The sequence below is a fragment of the Mus caroli genome, chromosome 11, assembly GCF_900094665.2.
Source record: "Mus caroli chromosome 11, CAROLI_EIJ_v1.1, whole genome shotgun sequence".
NCBI classification, from domain to species: Eukaryota; Metazoa; Chordata; class Mammalia; order Rodentia; family Muridae; genus Mus; species Mus caroli.
In genome coordinates, this window is record NC_034580.1 from 101,942,870 (window position 1) to 101,965,923 (window position 23,054).

At 45.9% G+C, this 23,054-nt stretch overlaps 1 protein-coding gene across 1 annotated transcript; it reads left to right on the forward strand.

Moving 5' to 3' along the window:
• Positions 1 to 594: 594 nt before the first annotated feature.
• Positions 595 to 22,633, forward strand: Dcaf7 (DDB1 and CUL4 associated factor 7). Its single transcript, XM_021176767.1, has 7 exons — positions 595 to 985; positions 10,256 to 10,414; positions 11,217 to 11,328; positions 11,755 to 11,873; positions 15,110 to 15,319; positions 17,096 to 17,213; positions 18,051 to 22,633. Exons 1-7 carry the CDS (start codon positions 848 to 850, stop codon positions 18,221 to 18,223), a joined length of 1,029 nt encoding a protein of 342 aa, XP_021032426.1. The 5' UTR covers positions 595 to 847; the 3' UTR covers positions 18,224 to 22,633.
• Positions 22,634 to 23,054: the final 421 nt, after the last annotated feature.

Here is a 23,054-nt window from a genome sequence, read left to right on the forward strand (position 1 = left end):
ATTTGCAAATCGATCCCAGAATTCAGGAGTCTTTTTAGTGTCAGTAGGAAAGCGCAGGAAAGCCTTAATCAATCTAGCCTGTCCCTGGACGTTTCTATCCTGCCTGAAAGAGAACAGTTAAAAGGTGGGCATTGGAGATGGAGAGAGTTCCCGTTTGGCAAAGACTGAGAGACCGCCGGACATAGGGATATGTAATAAACGCAGGTGGTCTTCCATGAAGGTAGATTTGACAGTTACTGTCAGTGGAGAGAGGCGATCAGAACAGCAGCAGCAGAAGAGAAGTAGCAGGCTTTACTCTTGGCCTAGAATTTGGATCAGTAGAGGGGCACACTTGCCCCCATGCCACCCACGCCCCCATTCACCCGCACTGCGCCGTTATCCCCTTGACTGACATCTTGGGTAGCCAATGATCTTTGGGACTTCAAAAGAGCCCGCCTCCAGGAGCTGGGCGGGGCGAATGAGCAGAATGACAAACATTTCCGCCAATAGTAAGGAGGGCGCGGGCGCTACAACTGTGTCGACCAATGAAAAGAAGGAACAGTTTGGAAAGGACGTGCCCGGCAGCCAACGCTCGTCGCCGCTGCGGGGTCGCGTGGCTTCCGTTCCGAGAGGGCGGGCCGGCATCCCAAACGGAAGGTGGTAGTCGCTGCCCGAGCTGGTTTGAAACTGGTGGTCGGGCCCGGCCGAGTGCGTGTGTGTGTAGCCGAGGACCCGCTGGAGGGCTAGGCCGTTCTTGACCGCCCCGGCCCCGCCTTCCCTCGGACCCGCGGACCTAAGCCCGGCTCCCCGCCTGTCTTGTGCCCCAGCCCGCTGCCTCTCCCGCCGGCTCTGCGGCCCAGCCGCCACCATGTCCCTGCACGGCAAACGGAAGGAGATCTACAAATATGAAGCGCCCTGGACTGTGTACGCCATGAACTGGAGCGTGCGGCCGGACAAGCGCTTTCGCCTGGCGCTGGGCAGCTTCGTGGAGGAGTACAACAACAAGGTGAGTTGTGCCGGGGCTCAGCGTGTAGCCGGCGGGGAACGCTCGAGGTGGGCGGCAGCCCCGGTCCCCACAACTCTCCTGCGAACTCGCCTTGACCACAACAAGGGGGTGGGTCCTCTGTGGTCCTGTCGCTGAGGTTGTCACATTCGTTGCCTCTTATTTAGTTTTGACAGCCGGGGGAAACCGAGGCACGGTGTTGTGACATGCCTGAGGCAGATAAGATTTTTTGTGGTAGTAGCAGGTTTCAGATTGGAGTCACACCCCCCAAAGCTATGTCCTCCGTCCCTCTCATTTCCCCCACTCCTGTCGCAGTGCTTCTGTTGCTAGGTGCGGGGCGGGAGAGAGGCAGTGGAGGAAGATGCGGGCGCTTGGATTGGTGGTCGTGCATTCCTGGCCACGCGAGATTTCTGTTAGGGCTATTTATTGCAAGATCTTCCCCATCTCAGGTGTTTCTCATGGATACAGAGCCCTAATGCTAGGTTGTCATTGGTCATTGGTTTTGCTCCTTGGTGTTCACCCTCCCCCAAACAGCCTATCCTTGGAAACCTTAGTCTGTGGCATTATCCCGCCATTATTTCTGAATAGAGAACGATGACGTTTGACCTGTTCTTTTCGTGGTTCTTTACACATTCATTTGCAGCATTGCTGGACATTATCACTTCATCAAAACACTGGTAGAAGGAGAGAATTTTTATATGCAGGATATAGGTTTGAAAGTATTGAGAAGAATTTTCTTTCCCTAATCTCTTACCTTCATTCTTTTGTTGTAATTTGAGTGAAAAAAAAATATGAATGACAGTAATCAGAGCTACTGAAGGCTTTGGCCAGTGGTATTTATAGCCAGTACTCTGGCTTACTCTTATGAACATCAGACTGGAGACAAATGAAAAGATGGTGGGAGCAGTGGAAGAAGTAGGTGGTCTAGGATTTAGCTATAAGGCATTGAACAAACCAGATTTTATTATTTTTGACCCACAGTGATCTAGGAGAGGGCTTCTGTTTTACCTGACCCTGTGAAGGGTCAGGTGAAAACATTTGAGCATTTTAGGTTTGTTTATAGTATTTTGGGAACACATGTGTTTCTCTGGGAAAGGGTCCCCATTTCTTTGGCATCTTCTTTGAAAAATGGGTGAAAAGGATGGCCTTAGATTGTCTAGACGTCACACATACACCAGCAGTTTACAGTCCCAGGGAGTGTGTACCGAGCCGCCCTTTCCTAGTGAAGAGCCCTATTTCTTGTCTCCTCTCTAGTGGCTTTTTTTTACCCCCACAGTGGCAGTAAAACTGGAGTTGGGCTTCAGGGTCCTGGTGTGCAGAGTGTCTTATGAAGTTATTATGTTTTGAGACAGTCTCATGTAGCCCAGGTGGGACTTGAACTCCTTATCCACCTGCCTCCACCTCCCAAATGCAGGCATTACCAACATATGCCACTGTGTCCCACTGCCTTGTGGGTTTTGCTTTTCTAAAATAAAAGTGCCATATCTCCTTTGTTTGTTATCATAAGCTCCTTGAAGAAAGAAAATTTATTCCACTTTAGGACACACAGTGCTCATGTGGAACACCACAGTGGACATGTTTGAGTGTGGGATAAACGTCTGTGTTATTCAAATCAACCAACACTTGGAGCCATTAATCACTTTCCCATAGCTGCTGTTATAACCAAAATCAGCCATGCTCGAGACCCTGGGTTCAATCCCCAGCACAAGAACAAAAAAGTTTTCTAACTAAATTATCTGACTCCCTACTTCATCTTAACGCAGGAAGGAACTGAGACGCAGAGGCAGCTCATGCACAGCCACACAGGCTGGGGAGAACGTGGTTATGATTATCAGGTGGGGTCTAGAGAGATTACTCTTACCGAGAACCAGGGGTAATTCCTACCACCCGCATGGTGTCCCAATTCCAGTTCCAGGGGAGCCGACAGGCATGCATGAAGTACACATACACGCATAAAGAAGAGAGGATGAGAATTTAAAAGATGTCCACAAGGCGGCCAGACACCTTCTATGCATAAACAACAATTTAAAAATCAATCTTTCAAAAAATAAAAATGAGGAGGAAAAGTAGGCCAAGAGTGGTGACATGCCTGAAATCTCAGCAGGTTCCGACTTGAAGGTCAGTCTGGGAGACTTTTTTTTTCAGTGCATGAACAAAACCCTCAGATACATAGTTAACGATCCTGCTTCATAGCTCTCCTCTCTAGGGCTTCGTTTCCCAGGTTGGAGGAAGTTGTGAAGAATGACTGCACAAGGTTCTGAAGGTAGGGGACAGGTGAGGCACAGAATGGCAGAGCATGGGGAGACTGGAGGAAGGACTGGCTATCAGCAGGATGACAGTGTCAGGGTCAATTTCCCTAGCACTCCCTTAGTGTGTAAGGAAGAGCAGTTGGATGCTGGACCATGGGAGAGGATAAGAGGGGTATTTCTGGCTACAGACGCCAAACTCAGAAGAACTGTACTTCTCTGCAATAGGAGTTTGTTGGACAAAGGGAAAAGGTCTTTTAGGACAAGAAGAAGGAGTACAGGTTGACAACTACTTGGAAGCCTAAAGAAGGGGGAGCATGAAGTCAGGGCTAGCCTGGGATATAGAGCAAATTTAAGGCTAGCCAGGTTGACTTTGTGAGAACCTGTCCTAAAAAGTAAAAACAAAGCTGAGGATCTAGCGGAGTGTGTGTGATGTCCTGGATCCACCCCTGTGCTGGGAGTGGGGAGAAACAGAAAGAACAGGAGATGGGGAGGAGGAGGCCTGTGTAGGCATCGTTGGAGAGCAGCTCCCACCAGAGAGATGAGACAAAGAAAACCCTCAGATATGTAGTTAAAGAATGGAGGGAAAGAGTTGACATGGGGAGTTCTTATGTTCAACTTCAGTAATAAAATGGTGTTAAAAAATGCCAATTTTTTCCTATCAGATTAGTAATAAGGTTGTTTTTAATTTTAGTGTTTTCAGAGGTGTGGGAGGATTGGCACTTATTTACTATCAATAAAAGTATAAATAAGAGCAATTTGTAAATTTTCCATTTTTAAAATTAAGTTTGTGTTATCATTTTAAAGAAGAGTGTCTTGTGGTGTTTTCATACATACCATTATATGTTGTTGTTCTTGGCCCTTCCTCCTTCCTGCCCCTCTCTCTCCCCTCTTCTCCCAAGCAGCTCTCCCACTTGCCTTCCTATCATATATGCTCCACTCTCATCTCTTGTCCTCCTTCCTCCCTTTAGACCTCCTCCTCTTCGCTCATAGTCCCCTCTCTACTTTTGTGTATATATGTATAGGTGTATGTGTGTGTAGCTATATGGGTATGAATGTACCATATATGAGAGAAAACACTGTCATTCTGAGTCTGTTTCTCCTAACATGATTCCCAGTTCCACCCATTTTCCTGCAAACTTCCTTTTCTCTTACAGCAGAATACAGTTCCATTGTGTTTGCACTATGTTTGCTTTATCCCTCACCTGGTGATGGACCTCTGGGTTGAGTGTGTATCTCTGCTGTAGTGCTGACTGAGGATCCTGGCATAGACCAGGAGTGGACCATATGTTTCTGTACTTCAAGCTTTATTCCTCCCTCGTTCTCACTCTAGTCCAGGGTGGCCTAGGATTAGCAGGGATTCTCCTGCCTCAGTTTCCTAAATGCTAGAATTATGGGTATGAGCCACCATGCCCAGTTTATTCTTTAGCTTTTTGAGGAACCTCTATACTGATTTTCATAGTGACTGTACCAGTTCACATTCCCAGTAATGGTTCCTCTTTCTCCACACTCTGGCCAGTAGTTGGCATTTATTTTCTCAATGATAACCATTCTTACGGGGGTGAGATGGAATTTGTTAGTAGTTTTTATTTGTATATTCAAGTATTTATAGGCCTTTTGTTACTTTTTCTTTGAAAACTGTCACTTGAATTAATTTTCCCATTTGTTGATATGATTTAGGAGTTTTGGTTTTTAATTTTCACAAATCTTTATAACATCTAGATATTAATCTTGTCGGTGTAGTTAGTTGGCAGAGATTGCACCCATTCTGTGGGCTGCCTCGGCAGAGAGATTTCACCAATCCTGTGGGCTGCCTCTTATGCTGCTGGGTGTTTCCTTTGCTGTGCACAAGTGTTGTCATTTCTCAATTCTTAGGATTATTTCTTGTGCTCTTGGACTTCTCAGAAAGGTCTTAGTTATCTATGCTGCGTCTTCAAGTATTTTGCCTGTTTTCCTCTTTTTTTTTTTTTGTTTTTTTGAGACAGGGTTTTTCTGTGTAGCCCTGGCTGTCCTGGAACTCACTCTGTAGACCGGTCTGGCCTCGAACTCAGAAATCTGCCTGCCTCTGCCTCTCAAGTGCTGGGATTAAAGGCATGAGGCACCATGCGCAGCTTATGTTTTCCTCTTAATAGTACATAACTTTTTCACTTTTATGTGCAAGGTTTCATGAAGCTCAGGCTGGCTTTGAATTTCTGATTCTCCTGCCTCCACCTCTCAGTACTGGAATCACCACCATTCCCAGCACCCCCTTTTCTTGACAAGGACTTAGCTGTAGTCAGGCTTGCCTTAAACTCTTCTTCTTTAGCCTCATCCTCCCTCCTCTCCCCAGTGATGGGATTATAGGCATGTCTTGCTTCACCAGCCTGAAGCAACCCTTTAGAAAAGGGTAGAATTTAAAATACGAGACTGGGGATCAGATGGCTTAGCTGGTAAGGTGCTTGCTGCACCAAGATGAAGATTTGAATTCAAATCCCCAGCATCTATGTAAAAAGCCCAAAGACCAGAAATAGTAGGATCCTGGGAACTTGCTGGCCAGACTGTTGAGTCAAATTGATGAGCTCCAGGTTTAATAAAAGATGCTGTCTCAAAAAATAAGAGGAGACTGCTTGAGGAAGACACTTGATGTTGACATCTGGCCTGTACATGAATGCACACATACATATGAGCATGTACATACACATTACACACAAAAAAAATTTAAAGTGTGATAGAGCAATTACACCTCTAGGAATCTATCCAATAAAATCCTTTAACAGACAAATACAAAGATAATTAAATGAGGATAGTCATTGTAGCACTGTTGTTAGCTGTAAGACAATGGACTATATAACCAAAATAAATGAACAGTTAAATAAATTGAGATGTGCTCACCACAGTTTGCTGTAGAAGAATAAGGTGGAACCATTTGTATTGACTTGAGAAGACATTCTTATTCAAAGCAAGTTGTGGAGTAAATTATATGGAACAAGTCTATGTTTTGGAGTGTTTGTTTTTGTTATAAAGAACCCACCATACATACCTCTAAAACACACAAATACATGGAAAAATAATTTAGAAAGATTCCTATTGACCAGTCATTGTAGGGCTTAGTAGGAGTTTGCCAAAATTAGTAAGCAGGGTGAGGAGTGGGGCTAATGTGAGCTCTGCAGTCTTACTCTGTTCTGTTCTTATCCGAACATAAGCTTGGAGCATGTCAGAGTCACTTGACCAAGGGCTAAACACAAGTTCCTGCAAAGACATTGTTTGGATCTCAAAAGTAGGTTTCTTGAATCGCCTGAGTAAGAGAACCTTGAGATGTTGAAGAAGATACAACGGCTCAGTGGGGACGGTGAGGCTCAGGCCACAGCTACTCCTGTCATGTGGATAGCTGGCGCTCTTCTAAGCCCATGGCTCGCCTGACACTCTGTGATGCAGTGTTTGCCCTGGAGCATGCCCTCCTCATCCTTTGGCATGACTGGGAATATAGACAGACCATAGAGGATAGGATGGAACAACTTCAGGTGCTCTGGAAAAACTATGTTTCCTTTAAAGTATGGCACTAGAAAGTTCTTACAGTGGTTTGATTATCAGTTCTCTTAAACTCCAAAGTGCTTGAAGAAGAAGAAGAAGAAGAAGAAGAAGAAGAAGAAGAAGAAGAAAAAGAAAACACCCGTGCATGCAGGAGTGTCCATGCATTGCATTGCTGGCTGCTCTTGCAGGGGACCCAGGTTCAGTCCCAAGCACCCACACAGCAGCAAGGAACTATCTGTAACTCCAGGGCTCTGATATTCTTTTCTGGCCTTCTCCAGCACCAGGCATGCAAGTGGTACACAGACATACATGCAGATAAAACAACCATACACATAAGATGAAGAAAAAAAAATGGTTTCAGGTAAGAGATGGGTTCATTCAGACGAGGTGGAGATCTGAAAAAGATGAGTCTCAGGCCTCGGGACAAATCAGGCAGTGGAGATCTGTGCCCACACCCTACAAGTATAAGTCATCTTCTGTCTTCTTCACTCTGTTGCAGCTTTCCCTGAATCTCTATGCTGCAGTGGATCTGGCCTTTTCCGTTTTCCCTTCTAAACAAATACCTGGGACTAAGTTGGATTAAGTCCCCACGTTTCCAGAAATGGATTTGGTTGGCTCAGTCATCCAGCCTGATGTGGCAAAGCTAGTGCAGTGCTCTCACCCCTGACTGTGCCTGGACCACTGGGGGCTCTCGCAGATATGATGCTTGTTTGTTTCATTGCCATAGATTCTCATTTCACTGCTCTGAATACTGCTTGGGCCTTGGGATGTTCTTAAATTTCATTGTAATATAGAGCCACCATTGCAAACAGCTGATCTGAGAAGAGCTTGGGGTCAAGCTGTAGTCATGGAGTGCTTAGAAATTGGAGTCCTGGGCGGGTAGATTATTCTCCCAGTGGCATCTCTATTTGGATCCTCCATCTTTCCAGTTGTCTAGATATGCACTATGCTAGAATAAACTGAAATGTTTCTTTAAACTTTAAGACTGGGGATATAGCTCAAAGTCAGAACACTTGTGTGGCTTTGAGTTCAAACACCATTACCACACACATCTTTCTAATACAGAAATCCTGCTCTTGGGACTTGAGTACCAGAAATAATGACAGCAGTATCCAAACACAGGGAATATTAGAAACAGGTACAAGAAAGCTGAATTTGGAAACAATAGTATGAAAAGAAAAACACAAGCCCTGTCATTAAGATACTAAGTGAAACTACACCAACCAGTAATGTCAGTGTCTCATGAGGCACTATGGGATTAACTGTCAAATGCATCGGACTAGTAATTACTGAAAGACAGAGTCAGGAAAACTACCAGTGCTTTGTGGAAGAAGTAAGATAGAATGTTGACACTTGTACATTGGGAAAGGCAGTTTACACAGTTATTAAGAGTAGGTATCAGGAACATCTCAACTCTACAGGTTGGGAACCAGGATTAACAACAGTGATACAGCTGAGGCCCTGCAGCTAGTGAATGGTAGAGTCTTGGAAGCCTGATGTCACTGATGTATTAATAGTAATCGGGAGTGAGGTTGATAAAAAGGGTGTAGACATAATTTGCAAACTTGGAAAGAAGTATAAGGAAAGGGAGAATATGGAAAATGGTGATTAGAAGAGGAAATGGAAGATAAGGTTAGCTGGCATTGGGTGGCAGTCAGCCTTGGCCGTTGGGTCTAGAGAACCTTACGCAGGATATGTTTCACAGAATCTAATTTTGGGGGTTTGGGAAGCATGTCTTATGATGGATGACAAGCAACTTTTAGAAGTGAGTGTAACCCCTTTTTCCAGTTTCACTTTTGAAGTTATCTGCTTCCTGTGTCCTACTTACACCTAAAAGGAAGATTTCTAAGATCCTAAGGTCACTCTCTCGCCTGTTCGGATTGAATTTGAGGACTGGAGAATTGCCTCAGAACTATTATCAGTGATAGTGTTAAGAATATATCTCTTCTAGGGCAGTGGTGCCGCACACCTTTAATCCCAGCACTCAGGAGGATTTCTATGAGTTTGAGGCAGGTGGATTTCTATGAGTTTGAGGCCAACCTTGTCTCCAGAGCAAGTTCCAGGACAGCCAAAACTACCCAGTGAGACTCTGTCTCAAAAACCAAAAGGAGGAGGAAGAAGAGGAAAGGAGAAGGGGAGGAGGAGGAGGAAGAAGAGGAAGAGCAGCAGCAGCAGCAGCAGCAGCAGCAGCATACCAGTGTATTTATTACCCGTTGCTTTGCTTTTATTGCTCTGAAGTGTTTCAGAGCATGGGGTTCTATCTCCTTTGCATCCATAATCCTTATCCCCCCCTACACATTTATAGACCTTGGACATCTATGCCTAACTGCTAGAAAATCTGTTGATGTCTATAGACAGACACAGGAAATTCCTTACAAATGTATAATAACTATTGTACCAAAGTTAAAGATCTAAAATTAATATGTTATTATTAATTTTAATAATATATAATTAAAATAAACTATTTCTACATAATATCAATAAACAGTTGAAAATGGAGTTTAAAAATCATGGTAGGTAGTGTAGGGAAAAATACAACTAAAACCCTAAAAAATATATTTGAAGTAGCATACAATTACATAGAAATAAAGTTAGTGAAGGAGTTGAAGATCTCTCTACACACCAAACTCTAAAGCATTGCTTTAACAAGCTGAAGGTGACCTAAATAACTAAATTCCCAAACTGAATCATAGATTCAAGACAGTTGGAGTCAGAACCTCAACAGCATTTTGTACATTTTAAAGAGATGTTCTTAAAATTCACACAGAAAGACAGTAGTGCAGGAGAGCAAAGGTTTACAGAGAACTGAAACTCAATGGGAAAACCACTGGACCCAATAAATAGAGCAACCCCTCAGACGGTGGAGACAAGCCCTGTGTACACGCACAGTGAGCTTGAGGGCAGCACAGACTCCACGAAGCCTTGTCTCAGAAGATACTCTTCACAACACTATAATGCCAACTATGTGTCCTTAATTTGCTAAAACTCAGAATGGAGCTGCGTGTGGTGGCACAAACCTTTAATCCAAGCACTCGGGAGGCAGAAATAGAATATCTGTGAGTTCAAGGCCAGCCTGACTCAAGAAGCTAAAATGGGGGCTGGGAATGTAGCTCAGTTGGTAGAATACTAGCCTAGCATACATGAAGCCCTTGTTCAATTCCCAGCACTTTCATTAAATAGGCAGGAATGTGATCGTAGATTCCTGCAATCCCAGTGTTTGGGAGGAAAGGCAGAATGAGCAGATGGTCTCAGAAAACGGGAGAGGGAGCAGGAGGGTCAGGACTTAGAGTCAGAAAACTTGTATCAGATCTTCTTTTTCTATCTTCGTAGACTGCACTGAACCCTGTGATTCTTGAGTTTTTATCTAGTGCTGGGATCAGAAGTCTAGGGGTCCTTCACCGTAATAACTTGACTGCGCACTCAGTGTAGTAGTGTTAAGACTGACCAAAAATCTGATGTGTTTGATCCTGCTCAAGAAAAACAAACTCTCATGTGGTTCAATTGTGCTGCTTTGCAGGTTCAGCTTGTTGGTTTAGATGAGGAGAGTTCAGAGTTTATTTGCCGAAACACCTTTGACCACCCATACCCTACCACAAAGCTCATGTGGATTCCTGACACAAAAGGCGTCTATCCAGACCTCCTGGCAACAAGTGGTGACTATCTCCGTGTGTGGAGGGTAAGCAGATGCTTTACTGGCGGGTGGCCAGGCATGCTTTCTTGGGGTCAGCTGTCAGCAGTGTACGGTCCTGAAGAGCAGACAGCTAGTATCACTGCCACATGGAAGAAGCACAGGAAGTGCCTGTGGGCTGACCTTGTTTCAGCTCAACGGGTTTTCTAGGAAATGTAGCCCAGGTCTTGCTGCTGATGGGGACAAGCCTTCTGTGAGGCAGAGAGCACTTTGGGACCTCCTACTCCATTACTAGACAAGACACTCCTGAGTAAGGAGATGGCAGGGTGTTGATCTTGATGCACTCTGTGTGTGGAGCTTCCCTTCTCAGCTGAGCTCAGTAGCCTCAGGAGCATCCCTCCCTTGTGCTTGGGAATCCAGGGCCTGCCCCGCAGGCAGACAGGCTGCTAAGAGCTCTAGAGCGAGGTGTTGGTGAAAGCTGAGAAAGCTAAGCTGGGGAAGGGGAAGTTGTAAAAGAAGTCCAAACTCAGGAGTCCCTTTGGGTTTTATTACCCTTTATCATAAAAATATTTTCTCCTCTGTTCTTAGATTTACTAAATAGGATTTTTAAAAAAGATTTATTTAATGTATGTGAGTACAATGTTGCTGTCTTTAGAGGCATCAGAAGGTGGCATTAGATCTCATTACAGATGGCTGTGAGCCACCATGTGGTTGCTGGGAATTGAACTCAGGACCTCTGGAAGAGCAGTCAGTGCTCTTAACCACTGAGCCACCACAGCCCCCTAAGCAGGATTTTAAGTAGGGATGGTATGTGTAGGCTGGCTAATGTTTTAAACCATTGTTTGTACAGGTTGGTGAGACAGAGACCAGGCTGGAGTGCTTGCTAAACAACAACAAGAACTCGGACTTCTGTGCTCCCCTGACCTCCTTTGACTGGAACGAGGTGGATCCTTATCTCCTAGGTGAGGGCTTTGAATTCCAGCCTGAGGAAGCAGGAGATACATTTCCTCAGATCTGGCTCTTTCGAGTTTTAATGCATGAGTTTGGGTTCATGCTGAGAACAGGTCGGGGTGAAGTGGGTGAATATGGAGAGCGGTTGTTACTTCCTCATGGGGAGCTTAGCTTTTCCTGTGTGTCTATCACATCTAGAATCTAAGGTCTTGCAGATGTGGTGGTGCACACCCACACCAGCACTTGGGAGTGCAGGCCAGGAGGTCCTGAGTTCAAGGTCAGCCTGAACTACATCAGGGTACTATGTCTCAAGAAACTCTCCTCCCTACCACAAAAGACAAAATGAATGTTCAGGATGTGGTTGTGGCCTGTTGTCCCTTGTGCCAAGCAGGGCAGAGGGGAGTCTGTGCATCTCTGACATGCTCTGATGTCTGCAGGTACCTCCAGCATTGACACAACGTGCACCATCTGGGGACTAGAGACCGGGCAGGTGCTAGGACGAGTGAATCTCGTGTCTGGCCATGTGAAGACCCAGCTAATTGCCCATGACAAAGAGGTAATGTTTTTCCTTTTCTCCTGTGCGGTCTGTACCTGCAGGTGAGAACAGAGGACATAGTGTTCTCACACTGTGTTGCAGGCTATGTAGATCATAATGTTGGCATGTAAATTATAATGTGTTAAAACAGAAAACAACACTTATTGAATGCACCTTTTAAAACATGTTTTATTTATTGCTATTATTATGAGAGAGAGAAAGTGTGTGTATGTGCAGGCACGTGTGTACCATGGTGCATGCGTTAGGAGTCAGGCAGATGTCTCCTCCCACTGTGGTTCCAAGGAGTGAGCACAGGTGGTCAGGCATGAACAGCAGGTGCTTTTACCCCATGGCTGAGCTCCACCCCCGCCCCCGTCCCCGCCCCCGCGTGCATCATTAAATGACACTAGCCACCTAACCTAGAGTTTCATTTCTCCTCTCATATCAAAGTCTGCTGCTTTTTTTTTTTAGATGAAGTCTCTTATAGATATCCTAGGAGCTGTTTAGAGTAACACTTCTCTCTAAATGTAATGGCTTCTCAGAGGTGGGGGGAACAGGAAGGAGGAAAATTTCATGACAGACAATCCTAATTAACCACTTTTCTCTGAAACCAGCTTGTGAGCTCTAGTATATTTACTTAATCTTTCTACTTTCGCTCCTGTTAGGAGGCAAGTGTGTCTTATTGGTGGTGTTTCCGCTGTTTACCAGGACAGCGAGGGGAGCATTCCTCTGGTGACTGGGGAAGCCAGCATAAGTCTGCTTCCGCAGTGCCCATGTCCCTGGCTTAGTTCCTTTGCTGCCCCTTCACCTGCAGCTCCAGTAGTATCAGGGTTTGTATAGGAGAAAACGATGCCTTAAGGCCATCAACAGTATCATGGAGCCAGGTAGCCATTCCGAGGGTTTGATCTTTGGTGTTCTGCTCTCCTGAGAGGAAGCTCTTTTGCAAGACTATGGGACTTGACTCCTGCTAAGCCAAGGGTCAAATGCAGAGTGTGTCTGCAGAGATGACCACTATAGGAACTTGTGGAAATGTCCCAGAATCCAATTTCCTACCTCTGATTCATTCCTTTGTCTAAACTATCTAGAAGCAGACAGCAAATTTGGGGCTCATCCAAACTTGACCTGTAGCAGTCAGGTCTCTGTGACCCAGAGAAGAGCAAGAGGAGCAGGAATGGATCAAAGCAAATGGCAGACCTGAAGGATCTGGGAATGGCAGATCTGTCTGAGGAAAAGCCGTGTGCATGCGTGTGCGTGTGCGCGTGTGCATGGTGAGAGAGGAGGAGGGAAGGTTTGCTGCCTGGCAGGTGTAGTAGAGGAGAGTTTGGTACATTGGAAGTTGCCACCCTTCCTCTTTCATGATGAACTCCACAGAGCACAGATAGGGAGCAGAGCAGGTACCTAGGCTGAGAGAGTCTCTGCTCTGAGCCACACTGTGGGCATTCCTGGCGTCTCTGCCTGAGGATTACCTAGAGCCAACAGGACAGCAGATGCCAAACACAGAACAAACTTTTTAGACTCTTGGTAATAATGACAGCTGACATCGGGGTAGAAGATAAGAATATCTCACTAAAAATGGAGGATCTGAAGCCAGGCTGGGGTAACATACACCTTTAATCCTAGCACTCAGGAGGCAGAGGCGGGTGGTTCTCTGATTTGAGGCCAGCCTTGTCTACAGATCAAGTTCCAGGACAGCCAGGAACAGAGAAATGCTGTCTTGAAAACTAAAAACACCTTTAATCCCAGCACTCAGGAGGCAGAGGCAGGAGGATTTCTGAGTTCGAGGCCAGCCTGGTCTACAAAATGAGTTCCAGGACAGCCAGGGCTACACAGAGAAACCCTGTCTCAAAAAACCAAAAATAAATAAATAAAAAGTAAGGTCTGGGGTTGAAAAGATGGCTTAGTGGTTAAGAGCCTGACTGCCCTTCCTGAGAACCCAGATTCAATCCACACCCACACGGCAGCTCACAACCATCTGTAACTCCAGTTCCAGGGACTCTCTGCCCTCTTCTGACCTCTGCAGATGCCAGCTATTCATGCAGTCCACATACATACAAGGAGCCAAAATACTCATAGAGATAAAATACAAATCTTAAAAAAAAAGTAGGTCCTTTGTCCGTTCTTGATACTCAGGGACAAATACTGCTAGTAAGTAGATCCTCATCTATTTCTGATCAATATACTAACCCCTTTTCCTCTAACCATAAAAAATACTCTATGTAAGATTGACTGATTCAAAAGGGCCAGGTATAGTGACACATGTCTATACTCCTATCACTTGAATGGCAGATGCAGTAAGATCAAGAGTTCTTAGTCATCTCGGGCTATATTATAGCAAGTTTAAGGCTAACCTAGGCTATATGAGACTCTGTCTTAAAACAACAGGAAAAGGAAAGAGTGATGGGTTCCTGGATGCCTGTGATTCTAGTGCATAGGAGGTAAAGATAAAACCGTCTAAAGTTTGCCAGCCTGGGCTACATAACAAGACCCTGTCTTCTTAGGCCTGATGCACTAGATAGACAAAGGCTTTGTCTAATGCTGTTCTACTACATAAGGACGGACACACACACACATACCACAGCCCTTACCACGTATCAAACCAACCTGGGCCACAAGAGATTTTATTTTTTAAGATTTATTTATTTTTATTTTTATTTTTATTTTATGTGTATGGGTGTTTGCCTGTATGTATGCATGTCCTTGTACCACATGTGTGTATAGTATGAGAAGGCCAGAAGGGGGTGTCATCCTCCATTCTAGAGTTACAGATCACTCGTAGCTGAACCTGGGTCTTCAACAAGAGCAACAAGTTCTCTTAAACACCAAGCCATACCTCCAGCTCCCAGTTGCCTTCTTAAAAACACAAAACCAAAAGTCATGTTACCTTTTTCATACAAATGGATCTCAGGTCTAGGTTTTATAGCTGGCCAGCTTGGTAGAACTATATGTGGTTTTATTGTGAATGTGCATCTGACTGCATATAAGTGAAACCACTAACAGCCAGAAAATACAGAGTCCTGTTCAGACTCCGTGTGCTGTGCTAGTCAGCGAGAGCATCTCAGGGTTTTAGAGGAGAAGTAGGAAGCAGGGCATGGGAAGAAGTCAGCCAGTGTCTGTGGTAGGATGATCTGTATTCTCCGAGAAGCCACTAGCTTACCCGCTTGTGTGGTGAGTTAGGGTTCAGATGGTCTGAGAATGACAGCCGTCCATGCTGTGGGAGAGGCGACAGCTGAGCTGAATCTGGACCTTCTCACCAACAGGTCTATGACATCGCCTTCAGCCGGGCCGGAGGGGGCAGGGACATGTTTGCCTCTGTGGGCGCTGATGGTTCTGTAAGAATGTTTGACCTCCGCCATCTGGAACATAGCACCATCATTTATGAAGACCCACAGCACCACCCCCTGCTTCGCCTCTGCTGGAACAAGCAGGACCCTAACTACCTGGCCACCATGGCCATGGACGGGATGGAGGTAAGCCCTGAGCCTTGACCCTTGACTCCACTCTGCCCAGTATATTTACGAGAATAGCTTTTAGATGGTGGCAGTTTTATGCCCAGGATACCTTTGGAAATATAAGGAGATATTTTTTGATTGTCAAAAGTTAGAGTGTGTAGTAAAAAAAATAATGAATAAATAAAATAAAATAAAAAGAGGAGGTTAAGAGAGAGAGAGAGAGAGGAGTCTTCTGGCATCACATGGGTGATGACTACGGAGGCTGCTACTCATCCTGCAGTCCTCAAAGCAGCCCCAACAGTGTCCGTGCACTCCAAGGGCCAGGGGGGCCTAAACTGAGGATCCCATCAACAAAAGGACTGTGCTCAGAACCTTCTCCCTGCTTGTTTGGTGAGACAGAGTCTCTGTAGCCCAGATGAGCTTGGAACTTACTGTGCATTCTAAGGTAACTGCAAACTCACTGCCATTGCACAGCCTTCTGTGTAAGGATCTCTGATATGGTGGAATGTGGCTTAGTGGCAGAGTGCTTGTCTAGCATGCTCAAGGCCCTGAGTTCTATCCCCAGTACAAAAAAAAAGCAACAGCAACCAAACAAAAACCAAATGCATACACACACAAAACCCAATAAACTTTTGCTGGCCATGTTAGCACACACCTTTAATCCCAGCACTTGGGAGGCAGAGACAGGCAGGTCTCTGTGACTTTGAAGTCAGCCTGATCTAGAGGTGAGTTCCTGGACAACAAGGCCACCTAGAGATACCCTGTCTCAAAAATAATAAGTAAGTAAGTAAATAAATACATTTCTGCTAGAGTAAAGCTAAGATGAAGAGTGGTGGTGCATCTGCAGCCTGGGACTCAGTGCAGATACCACAGTCAACATGATTCTTGGGGTTCTTCATGCTCGTCCCTGTCGTTTGTTCAATGGCCTCTCTGTTTGGGAATGTGGTGTTTAATAAGGAAGCTGATCCTATACAGAAACCTCAAGGACGAGAAAAGAGTGTAAATCAGAGCAACAGGCGTATGGAGGACTTGCTGTTCCTGGCCCAGAGTGTGCAAGAGCCTTTTAAGCTTAAACACATGTATGCGTATGTTTCCCAGCTTCAAATTTGAAGTCATTGAAAAACTCTAGTCCTGAAGAAATAATATTAAATCCATCTGGTAATTTGTCATGAATTAGTTATGTAACTAATTTAAAAAATGCAAATAAACATTTCACAATAAAGAAAAAAGGGTTAGACAAGTGACATCTAAATGAATTTAAACCAAGTCACAGTTACTGGGACTGAATGAAAAACTAGGCCTTCCCTTTTGGTGTTCTAGGCCGACTCTCCAAGCAGATGTTCAGACAGCAGCTCTGTGGTCTGCTAGTTCTTATGAGAGGGGTGGATTGTTGGTTGAGAGGATACAGTAGTTAGCCTTGGTTTGGGTGCAGCTCGTGCCTCAGAGTTCTTACATCCCGGATTGTGCATTGATAAGGTACATGAGACCTAACTAAGATGCACAGATTTTTTTTTATAGGCCCTTAGCAAAGATGCTTGTAGATTATCCAAACTCACGTTGCCTGTTCCTGATTCCCGTTCTCCTTCAGTCTCTTTAGAGTCTCCCAATCTCTCAGCAAGGAGAACACATGGTCTGTGTTAGCTCATTGTTTTCTTCCTTTCTCCACCAGGAAACCCTATCTCTAGTGTTCTCGGATCCATAAACGAAAAGACCATGCTTACAATGTTGTGTTCATGATAGTGCTTTTCCTGCTACACTCTGCAATTATTGGACCTTTTTCTTGGATTTCTGCAGGTGGTGATTCTGGATGTTCGAGTTCCCTGCACACCGGTTGCTAGGCTAAACAACCACCGAGCATGCGTCAATGGCATTGCCTGGGCCCCACACTCATCCTGCCACATCTGTACTGCAGGTAACCATGGCGGGAGGAAGCATCAGGCCAGGTGACCGTGGTGGGTCTTATGGTTTTATGTTAGTTTTGTTATTTATTCTGTTGAGACAGGGTCTTGCTGGATAATGCTGCCAGGTAGTGACCCACTGTATTTATCAGGCTGAGCTCCAAATGGCAGCAGTCCCCCTGCCTCTGCCTCCAGAATGCTCAGTTACAGTCATGTGCCACCACACCTAGCAAAGCACATTCATTGGCAATAGTTCAGGTTTTTTATTTATTTTCTGATGGTGCTGGGGATTGGACCTAGGACTTTGAACGTGATAAGAGTTACTCTACCACTTTACTCTGTCCCCAGTCCCTAGTGCTGGGATTACAGGCATGGGTGGGATTTTTTTAATGTTGTATGTTTCTACAGCACATTATGTCAATCTTCTGTACAACTCATTGAAATGTAAATGTACGTAAACTGGGAAACAGTGATCAGAGAAGCATCTTTATCCACGAAAGCATTTTTAGTGGCTGTCAGTGACGTCATAGTTTGGGATCATTGTATCTCGTGTCCTTCCCTGATTCCTGACTGCAATGTCCTGATCTAATTCTCTAACCCTGGTACAGTAAATGGAGCTTAATGACACCTGGGAAGTGGAGTCAGGACCTAGATTTGGTCCTCACTGGCTACATGGCAAGAAGGAGCAAGTCTGGTGACATTCCTAAATCTTGGTTTCCTCTTCTCTAAAATAAAGTCCCTTTCACAAAGCTTTGATGAACAAATGTTTCACAAATTGTGACTGCCTCTCCAGATGCAAGATTGTTACCCCATTGCCTGAGCTATGACATTCTTGCTTGCTTTTTCCCTAGCGGATGACCATCAGGCCCTCATCTGGGACATCCAGCAGATGCCTCGGGCCATCGAGGACCCTATCTTGGCCTACACAGCTGAGGGAGAGATCAACAATGTGCAGTGGGCCTCCACTCAGCCTGACTGGATCGCTATCTGCTACAACAACTGCCTGGAGATACTCCGTGTGTAGTGTTGGTGGCACCTCACGTATCCGGCAGGGGCTTGTGTGCTTCAGCCTCTGCCCCCTCCCTCCCCATGTAAGAAGAACATGTTTCCAGTGGCCAGTATGTCTATTGTTGCTTTACACCCACTGTGTTCAGAAGCTGCTGTAGAAGTCCGGGCCAGTTACCCCGCTGTCTGTGTTGGACTGTGCTGTGTGGCGCCACTGCAGCCCAGGGCTGGGTTTTAAATTTTCACTCCTTTCCTCTTCTTTGCTTCTTCAATTAAACGTTTCTGTATATTTGTTTGTCAGCTGTTGTGTTCATAAACAGTACAAGCACTGGCTCTGTCTGTGTCCATTTGCCCCATGTCTGTCTGTCTGCTGCTGAGGCAGTCATCCATCTCGTGTCCCCATCTGTGTCGTGCTAGCACTTAAGTGGGAACAAAGGCCAACTTCAGATTGTCTTTCCTCCTGGCACCAGTGTCTTTTAACAAACCTCAACTTTGTATGTTTTTATCTATCAGGCTAGTTTTTTATGAAAAGAGTTTAACCACTCTGGTTTCTTGATTTCACAGGTTTCCCTCTTTGTACCTTCCTCTCTTCCCTCAGTGCCTGCCGTGGGTACTGGACCCTAGACCCCATGAGCAGTTTGCTTTCCTGAGTCACTGCCTGTGGGGCACAGCCCTGACCCCTGACCGGGAGTTGACAACTGCGCTGGTGCTCTGAAGTCTACTGACTCACCAACCTTTCCCAGCCTGGGTCTCCTGAAGGCCCTCGGAGGCCCCAGGAGATGCAGGAGGCTTCTGTTCCACCCTCGAGTTCCTTTCTCTGGCTTCACTAGTTGAGTACCCTGTGGGGCTGAGATAAGCAGGTGACTAGGCGTCATGCTGAAGGAGAATCGCTTTCAGGAGAGCTGGGCTTATATGGTGTTTCCAGTACCTGGTTTCAGAATCTATTTTTCCAGTTTCGAACTTGAATGATAGGCAAGAGAGCTCTCTAAGCTAAGCTTCTGTGTTTCTGTTTGCTGAGTTTCCTCTGCCTGGTGGGGCACTGGCCCATCTTTGGATTGAGTACTCTGAATAAGAGACTTCCTGGGAGCTACCGTCTGTGTTTGACCCTGAACAAGATCTTTAGACTGAGTTAGACAGGCAGTTCTCATAAACGATGAGCTAATCAGCTGTGGTAGACTCAGGGTCGGCCAGCTAAGACTCTCCACACCGGTGGCACTTGCCCTCTCTTCAGTTAAGGTTATGAGCAGTATTGGACTTTGTAGGCTGCAGTTGGCCATGCTGACTTACAGGCCTCGCGTGTCTGTTTCCGTTAAGTGTATGGGTTCCACAAAGGGGACTTGTATGTGGTTCTGACTTTAGATGAGTCCCCGGCAGAGTTTGGAACATGGTCTAGGAGAGGGTGGCTGGTTTATAATCTGCTGAGCTGCTTGCAGGTTTCTTAGACGCTCTGGTACAAGGAGAGCAGCAGGCCTGAAAGCTGATGGCTGGCTTTGGCCACTCATGCTGCCATTGCTGGAGAAGTCAATGTCGACTCATCCTTCTGGGAACATGGACTGTCTGGCAGTCTTTGCTAGCTTCCACAGCTGATGTAGTTGTATGCCAAAAGTCTTAGATTTAGCTTCACTATATAGGACCTTGTCCCAAAGGAAAGGCCTTTTCAGTCAGGGTATTTCTCCTTGGCCTTCCTAATCTGTTATTCTGGTTTGGGGTCTCTGGCTGGCCAAATGCTTGAGGCTAATGTTCCTGCACTAACCTGTGGCTTGTCCTGGATCAGTTTGTGGTTACCGCTGCTCTTAGTGGCATTTGCCAGCTAGGCACAGACTCCTCAAGGGTAGCAGGCTGATGGTTGCTGCTATAGGAGCCCTCAGTTTCTTCCTGGGCTGAGTCTAAAGTAGAAGTCAGGGGGGTCGCAGGGCCTGTAGGGAGCACTTGTGCTGGGGAGCACCTGTGCTGGGGAGCATCTCTGTTCTGGGTGGACTTTAGCTTGGGGTGAATGATGGGATTTGTCAACTAGAACTTGAAAACAAAGTTTTAAAAGGTTAGCAGCAGTTTTAGAATACATTTGTGTGAGGTCTCTATGCACGTGATGATTTTTCCCTGCTCTGTGGACACTTGTCAACTTTCTTCAGTCTTCCTTTTCTGCTCTCCAACTGGATTAGGTAAGACTCTTGCTATCTCTGCCTCCAAGTACGCATGTACCCACAGTTGCAGGGTTGCTGGCATTTGAAGTCTCTCTCTATCATATGCACAGGTGGCCCCTGTAGCCGAGGAAGAGGTTTCTGTAGGCGTGAGATGCAGGAAGTCCATACGTCTGCTCTCTTCCCTGAAGCACAGCTCTGTTAAAGTTTCAAAGCCAGTCTCTTAGTATTTGCCAGTTCTTAGCCTGACGGTGAGATGATGGGTCAGTATCTCTAGATCTGTCCTCTGGGCTCCAGGCTCTGGCCTGTGGTTTCTGTGTCTGCTGTATGGGAGGCTGCATGATGGGTCAGACTAGCAGAGAGCTGAGCTGGTGAGTGGGTCTGAGGCTTTTGTGGGCTTGCGCTGTTCCCACTGGAGATTGATCCCTTTCCTGACCTTCGAGGCCGGGCTTGAGGAGGAGTGACATGAGACAAGTGGGTGGGGACTTCCTATCAAAATCAGCATTAGGTCAGATAACTGGAGACAGCCCAGGAAGAACGGGAAAAAGGCAGAATCCTATAGTATTTTGATGATTGTTACAACTAAAATTTGATATTTAGGGTAGAGTAGAAGGAAATACTAGAGAACGCAGAGTCTGAGGGGAGAAACAGTCAGATGGTTCTGTCCCATAGCTATGGAGCGGACCTGTGCCTCAGCCTCGGTTGCCCTTCCTGCACCATTAATGAAGCTTCTACGTCACTGGGTGCCAGGGGGTACAGTGGGCGGAGAGCAGCGCTGCCGTGGGTGACGTCTGGTGGTTAAGTTCTGGGTTTTGGACGACACTGTTTGAGACAGGTTCTTTCATTGTAGACCAGGCTGTCCTTGAACTGAGTGCTGGGAGCACAGACCTGAGCCACTGCCCCAGCATCCGTGCTTCTTCCCTAGTGCAGGCCTCACAGGCTGGGCGAGTGACCTACCACTGAACCACACCCTCTAGCCCCTTCCTTTTCTTTCCTTTGTCCCTTTCTCATTACCTTGCTACTGTAGAATGTTCTCCCTGATGCTCTGGGCCCTTGATTCCTAGGCCGTAAGAAAATGTAGGACTCCGGGGTTTACCAAACATGGTAGGCAGTTCATAAGTGCACCCTACTTTCCCCATTGTGAAATAGGGCAGGTCCTTTGATTGCCTGGCTCAGGCTAGAGTACCATTGCAATAGAGGCCTCAAAACGAGTGTTTTCTTTAGAGCCTGCCCTCAGGATGAGGAAGGCGGGCCTATTCAGCATTTGGGTTTTCTGAGAGGAGAGCTGGTCTGAGCAGTTACCGTGAACCCTGAGCCAGGTTTCCCAGAGTTGTCCTCTCCTCCTGGGAGGCAGCAGCTGAGTGTCTCACGTCTCCGATCTTGTTCACCTCGAGCCATCTACATTCTCTCTCTCTCCCATACTGTCATTGCTGCTAATGTTCAGAGTCAAGCATGTGGCGTTACGGAATAAGCAGGTCTTCTTGGGCTGCTATCTGGATGTCACTTTTTAAATGTGGAAACGTGCAGATGCTTTCTCCAAGATGCTTACACTGATGTGTCAGCCAGAAGAAGCTTGAACTCCAAAAGATCGATGTTGACAGTCTGTGTAACAGCTGGAAAGTGTACAAGCACCACCTTTGAGACAACTCAGTGAAGCCGAACTATGCTATCCACCATTGGAAAGAAACGTTCTCACCTTGGGCTGACTGTGATGTACAGTGTGTTATGGAAATTGTTGGGCTGAAGCTTTCGTCAAATCTGAGTCCCTTGCTTTGACCCCGTGTATGTTATGACCCCTCTGTCAGTGACTTTCCCCTGAGTGTGAATTATAGCATGATTGTATAAACCTCTCTGTAGAAAATGGAGATTTCATGTTCTACAAAATGTTAAGCTCTAACTGATCCATTTCTGTGCTCATGTGTATGACCTTACTTTCTTATATATTTAAACTTTCCTTGTGTTCTAAAGCTTTTGTGGCATTCCTTGTTCAGGTGGAGAGGAAGCTGTCCCTTTGCAGAACTGTACTGTAACCATTTCTCCTTTATAAATATTATTTTCACAGGGCTGATTGTATACAGGGCTTATAATAAAAATTTAACACTGTGTTGTCAATGAGCTGCGGTTTCTCCACTGGAGGTGACTTCAAAAGCACCTGAGGGTGGAGTGTCCCTTCTGTGACCTTACTTCCTAGTACGTGAAGTCTAATCTCAGTTTTGTCCTGTTTCAGCCTCCTGTATAAGAAGTACCATATTTTCTGCCCATCATACTTTGTAATAAAACTTGAACATGTATAGATTGAAAGTTTTCTTGTGATGAATTCAGTTCTTCTCAGTTTGTACCTGTGGTCATGTTTCAGAGGTGCTGGTAGGGCATTAGACGCCACTACAATTCAACACAGTATCTGACAGCTCAACTTGTTACCTGGTATCTCTTGTTTGTTCACTCTCTTCTTAGTCAATTAAGAAAACATGGACACCTACTTCATGCCAAGGACCATCACCCTCTGCTTATGCTTTGCCAGAGGGACATCCACAGACTTGTAGTGCTCTGCAGTCATGGGGCTGTGTCCAGGAACCCTGAGGCCACTTCTGTCTGGGTGAGAATCAGAGTGGGTCAAGAAGATGTCACAAGCCGGGCGTGGTGGCGCACGCCTTTAATCCCAGCACTCGGGAGGCAGAGGCAGGCGGATTTCTGAGTTCGAGGCCAGCCTGG

Bases quoted from the DNA above. Each gene is read 5' to 3' on its own strand.
- Dcaf7 (XM_021176767.1), top strand. From the start codon at position 848: ATGTCCCTGCACGGCAAACGGAAGGAGATCTACAAATATGAAGCGCCC. The intron at 11,329-11,754 runs GTGAGGGCTTTG...TGATGTCTGCAG, and splicing joins GGTGGATCCTTATCTCCTAG to GTACCTCCAGCATTGACACA. The intron at 15,320-17,095 runs GTAAGCCCTGAG...GGATTTCTGCAG, and splicing joins TGGCCATGGACGGGATGGAG to GTGGTGATTCTGGATGTTCG.